At 44.8% G+C, this 6,065-nt stretch overlaps 2 protein-coding genes and 1 pseudogene across 3 annotated transcripts in view; 2 read left to right on the top strand and 1 right to left on the bottom strand.

The window, feature by feature from the left end:
- Window positions 1-2,100: 2,100 nt before the first annotated feature.
- SARC_06573 (hypothetical protein) lies at window positions 2,101-2,420 on the top strand (annotated as a pseudogene; the record flags this gene model as incomplete). Its single annotated transcript has 1 exon — window positions 2,101-2,420.
- A 31-nt stretch (window positions 2,421-2,451) lies between these two features.
- On the top strand, window positions 2,452-5,448 carry SARC_06574 (hypothetical protein; the record flags this gene model as incomplete). Its single annotated transcript, XM_014299520.1, has 1 exon — window positions 2,452-5,448. One exon carries the CDS (start codon window positions 2,452-2,454, stop codon window positions 5,446-5,448), a length of 2,997 nt encoding a protein of 998 aa, XP_014154995.1.
- Window positions 5,449-5,933: 485 nt separating this feature from the next.
- Window positions 5,934-6,065, bottom strand: part of SARC_06575 (hypothetical protein) — a gene marked incomplete at both ends in the record, with an annotated part of 4,105 nt that continues 3,973 nt past the window's right edge. Inside the window, one exon of the mRNA XM_014299521.1 lies at window positions 5,934-5,960. Within this exon, the coding sequence (XP_014154996.1) occupies window positions 5,934-5,960 (27 nt within the window). The remainder of the gene's footprint in view (window positions 5,961-6,065) is intronic.

Consider the following 6,065-nt stretch of genomic DNA (forward strand, 5'->3'; position numbering starts at 1 on the left):
GACCGGAGGCCGTATTTCTACAACCATGCTCACTAATGTGTGAATTCAAATTGTGTGTGGTGGATGGGTTTTATTTTGATTCTCTGTATCAATGTGCTCAGTATCTAGTGATCGAGCCGTGTTCACATGTGCATGCATGTTCGCATGTACATGCATAGTAGCTTTATATGAACAGTGGTGGTTGACATTGATTGATAACTGAGGAAGGCACGCAATCATATCTTTGTTGACAATACGAGGATCTAAAATAGTCAGTGTGCACATCGCATATCCTCCATTGTCGACTCACTTGGTCCAAGCTTCAACAGGGAATTTACTGACCACTTCTTCCCATCGATCTTCCCCGAACCACTACAACGGCTATGAGAGCCATACTATATGTACAAACTTTGTAACTTAATTCCCTTGAAATAAATTATACTATTTCTATAAAGGGGCAGCCAACAAACGTAATGACCAGGTTTGATCTGCCTGGTGCCATGCTTTCGCGCATCGTACATACCCTTCGGAACAGACGTTGACTTTCTTTTTAGATGTACTTGAAGTAAAGTATATCACACGGAAGAGAGACGTTCTATTCTATTGCTGCGTTTAGCTAGGTCTATTACATAATTAACAAGCATATTCAAAAGAGGCATCGTAACCGCCCGATCGTTAAACCGCTTCTTTGTAGCAAACATGCTTGGATACAATCGAACATTTTGTGCGGGCTTTTGTGTATCCAATTAGATTGATGGGGATATCGACAATATTTTACATTTTCTTGGTAATTTTTGAAGTTTACGTAAAGATTCCGACTATAACGTAAAACTATAACGAAATCAACTATTACAAGAGACAAATTTTGTCTCTGGAAGTTTTCAAAAGTGGGACACGAAATCATTTTTTTTTAAATTTAGTCGAGCATACTATTGGCTGGCAACTATTAGAGTTAAGACCCGGCCTCAGACAGGAATATGTATGTATTTACATAAATAGCCTTGATGTTTATGAAGGAGACATATATTGTTTATATATAGGACAGATTAACTTTTTTTTTTTTGAAATTTATATATTTTTATCCATATACAGTAGTCTTCTTGATGATTTTTTGTATAAAACCAATTGAACAAGGCAATGGATATATTTAACCACATAAATAAAAATATCTTGAAAGTTGCAACAGATTTCAACTTTTCAAGCTCCAAGTAAATTCACTACAAATTGTCTGTATTCACCGTAGTTTTAACTGTTGTACGTAGGCTGCTATATTTTTCCTCGAAAATATCAAGAAGAAGAAAAAAAATATTATTTTTTCCATTTTTCCGTATCTTCCACGATGATCAGGGCCCCGCGGCCCTGTCCAGGGGAGGGGTTTATTTTTATTTTTAATAGTGTATTTTAATAGTACCGTACAGCTGATGACTCACAGTGACACAGACTCACAGTCTCACACATTCGTTTGGCACCGTCTATGCCCACTGACCTGAAGGCACCGTACGCCTATTTTTTTTATAGCCACCACAGTTAAATATCATATCGACATAAATGTACGCTCTCGTCACTTTCGCATACATCGAGCAATACTAGCATACTATTTTATGCTGTGTATGAGTCAGTTTATTTAAATAATCTCGAATATACACATCTCTAGATCAGGTAGATAACTAATGTCAGCTGACACCGATAACTACCACAAGATACAGTGAGTGCTTGTTCCATGACAAAAACCGATTGTCATAGGTTCGCGACGGTACACTTTGTACAAAGTATCGATAATCTTCACACATGTGAATTTTTATACAATTAAGCTCATACGTAAGCTTAGAGCTGGTCTCATCTGTGAAAGCTGCACGGCTTGGATAAATAGCAGATTGATGCACGCTTGTACATCGCATGACAGCCGACTGCTGAGGTAAATTAGTCCACACATGTTTAATTGAGAGCGTTCTTGCACAAAGGTAACGTGAAAGTTCTAGAATTGTTTTTTCCTAGTATCTGTGAAGTTGGCATACTGAATAACAAATTCATTTCGTATAGCTGCATCCAGTAGCATAGTTGAACACAGGTCTGGCTTAATATCTAGCTCATCACCGGTGCGCGCAGTGTCGTGCTTTTTACATGCATGTTGCAGGCGTGCGTAACGACGACTATCACAGCGATGGCATACCCATGCACGTACTAGGAGTAGACAGTAAGACGTTTATGAAAAGCTCAAACATATATGTAAATAGTAGCAACGAGCCTGGAAAGAGTATTTATGCTACCTCTTCGCCGCTGGAATCACGGTCGAATTTAACTGAGTGTCTTTCAGGGTTTGTGCGGAAGGATGCGAATATCAGTCAATCCTCACTTACAAATATTAGTCAATCCTCACTTACAAATAATAACACTTTGTTCGGTATGGATCGGGGGTCAGAGTTCAACAACGTGAATAATAAGGAACATTCGAACGCAAATACACAAGATCAAATGGGCGTGAGCGTGGGTGGCCCGGATGCAAGTCTGTCGGGTAGGTTTGGGTCGTGCCCTGATTTTGCTTCACTCGACGCGCTGCTTTTATCATCGTGCATAAATAATATGAGCACGTCTGAGTTGGTGGCCAAGATGAACATCGATTCCGCCGATGCGAATACGAGCACACCTAAGGAGTTAAATAGTACTGAGGTAGGAGATATGGATTGGACAGAGGGCTTCCGGTCTAAATCCGAGGATAAATCAGCTGATACGGCCAGTGCTGATTATGCGCAGGCTGCACAAGAGCGAGCCACAAATACCTTGGTACATAGGCACTCGTCACACAACCCTACGTCTGATCACTTCCGAAAGCATAACCAATCCCTCCAGATGTATCTCAATGACACCAAGGCCAAGCAACAACGTCAACTAGTGCATCAGAATAGTGTCGACAGTTTTGGATCGTATCAGGGACCGTCAACGACTCACAGTTTGATGTCATCGACTCGAGCCTCGAGTATGTCGTTAGATCCACTCGATGAAACAACTTTACCCGTCAGATCAGCATCGTTGCAAGCTCAGAACATCAATACACAGTCACACACACACAATGGGTCCCAAATAGGGGCGGTGTATCCGATTCCCCCGATGAACAGTCCGAAAAGAGACCCGCAGGTGCCTTCACGGAGGCACAGACGGGGCGGGAATGAACTGCTGAGACCTTTCACCTGTAGATATAAGGGCTGCACCAACCGTTACCAAGCCTGGCGAAGTCTGCAGTACCACATGTCCAGTAAGCACCTAATCAAGACAAAATTAGTGCGGAACAGAATTGCCGTCTTGGATGCAAACGGCGCGGATCTGTCCCGGTTCGACCTCGACGTCAACTATGATTTCACCGACCGGGACGGGGTGTTATTACATCGAAGCGGGAGTGAGGGTGGGGCCGCCAACGGCGGTACCGAACTTCCTCCTGGAGGGCAAGTGGGTAAGCGGTCACAGACCCCATCAGATACTGAGCTGGAGATCTGGGATGAAGCCAGAAAGATGCTGCAGGCCACCACCAATCCAGGTACACTGAAAGAGGGGGTGGCTGTCAGACCCGACTTTGACTATAGAGAGAACAAGGCTCACTCGTCCAACGGGCAGCATGATAAAGACATGTACGGCAATACGTGTGAAAGATCGAATTCGCAGCCGCAGGGTGAACAGGGGTTGGTCCGCGGGATAAGTCAGTCCCATGACGAGTCCAAGTCAGCGCCTAACAGTGCGGGCCTGGACCGGAGCTTAACTGCGGAAGACATGTATGCAAGCGAGCGGGAGGGGATCTACGGTGACAGTGGCGACGGTCCGTCTCAGTCGCACGCTAGTGCTAACTTTAACGCTAACACTGCGAGGCCTTCAAACGGTGAAGGTGCTCGATGTATGCGAAGTGATGTTTGTCTGCCGAGTGGGTGGTCAGCACCCTTGCAGGGCGAGGATCAAGATCAGGCTCATTCTCAGGCTCGAGCCCAAGGCCTAGGACAGCGAGCGCGGGAGTGGGGTAGGAGCGCCCACAATGTAGGTATGGCAGCTATTACGGATGATACTGCACTCGTATCAGCCGGTAAAGTAGGAGGACATTCGCGAAGGCACAGTACGAACGGGGTATTGGTCACCGACTTGCCGCCACAGCCGCTTCCGAATGTGCAGTCATATGGGAGCAGCCACACGCACGAGCTGGGACGCAACCAAGCCAGACAGCACCAGTATAATACGGGTATGCCGGAACCCACCTTTCACGGGCAGATGGGAAGCAGTGCGAATCAGGGCTCGGATGGGCTTCTAGAGTCGGTGTTGAAGTCGAATATGAACGCTGGGGTGAAGGCTGAAACGGGACAAAGCATGGTCTCAGGTGTGGAGGCGCAAACTTCCATGATGTCTGAGAGTATGGATACGAATAGACTGGGTTTTGGTAACTATGGCGAAGATCTGGATAACTACTATGCCAGACTGTTTGGTTCTGGTATGCCGGGTGCTGGGTTGGATCCGATGCAGGTGGCGTCGAACGACTCCCCGTCGGGATTAGATCTATATCTGGCGAATAGTATGGGCTGCATCAGTGAAGGGGAGACATATAATATCGGTACTATGGTGCAAGATGGGATGGGTATAAGTAGTATGCGATCCATCTCGTCGCGGCCCGTCAACACAATACCGGAAGTGCAAGAGGACACCTCAACTGATAATAGTCTGATGCGGCGATGGCCGGGGGGTCAGCCGTTCCTGTCAAACATCAATGGCCTGTCGTCTGATGTGGCCGGTATTACATCGCCGTTCTGGTTCCAGTCCATGCAGAACTCGCAGCAAACCGGCACCGATCAGAACCCACCGAACCACAGCCACAACTCACATAATCGTCAACAACTTCAACACAACACCTTTAACAACCATCAACAGCGGCAGCAACTACAACAACAGCAACAAATACAGCAGCAGCAACAAATACAACAGCAACTACAACAAGGGCGGCAACAAATACAACAGCAACTACAACAAGGGCAGCAACAAATACAACAGCAACGCCACGGAATGGGGGATGATAGTGACCTGCGTAATCCAAGCGCCATGTGGAACGATAGCGGTGGCGTGCACCGGACTTTGAGTGATACCCTAATCCGTACTCCAGACGAGCGTAACGTACACATGTCGTTGAATAGGCTGGCAGCCACTAACTCCAGTTCAATGGGGCAACACCCGGCCCTGTCCATGGCGACAGGGGCGGTGGTTAACAGTGGATCATTGCGGCATAGCACGCCGGGGGTGTTCAAGTTCCCAACGAGTTCGTATACTTTTCAGAATAGTGGGAATATGATGGACATGTCGACGTCAGGTGGCTCTGGGTCGGGGGCTACGATGGAGGATTCGACGGGGGGGGGTGCTGCGTGGCTGAATAGTAATGTAACGTCGACTAATGCGTTATACACAGCTATGGAAGAGGTGGTGAATGGGAAAGGAGACAAAGTTACGTAAGTTTTGTATACACACATATATATATATGTGTGTGTGTGTTCATATACAGATATATGTATCGTCGCTTTCCCCCATATCTACGCGAAAAACAATCGTCAGCATATCGTCCTACGGCGATACATTGGGCGCATTTGTTGTTGCGCCATGTTGTATTGGTCTATTGATTAGATCTCGATGTACAGAATAAACTAACAAAATGTAAATTCGCCCTCCTGGGGTATCGAAAATTGGTACAGTTTTATTAAAGGGATCCTTATATTATTTAATATCTTTATTTTCAATGATGTGTGCATATATTGCTAATAAAATCTTGAATAAGCTATGTTTCAACCTGCGTGGGATTTACAAGCAGGGCGTATTGACGCGTTACACAATGCCAGGATATTATAAATATAGGTATAGATACATATAATATTTGTACCTTATATAAGGTAAGTATAATACACATGTATGGATAATCTGTGTATCTAATTATATTTCTACGCCTACAAACCCACAAGCACATACACACCCTAGATAACAAAACGTATATATATAGATTTAGATATTTAGACATTTAGAAATTATATATATATAGATGTATTATATATTTTTTATTATATATTTATATATTTACT

The sequence above is a fragment of the Sphaeroforma arctica genome, assembly GCF_001186125.1.
Source record: "Sphaeroforma arctica JP610 unplaced genomic scaffold supercont1.474, whole genome shotgun sequence".
Classification (NCBI taxonomy): Eukaryota; class Ichthyosporea; order Ichthyophonida; genus Sphaeroforma; species Sphaeroforma arctica.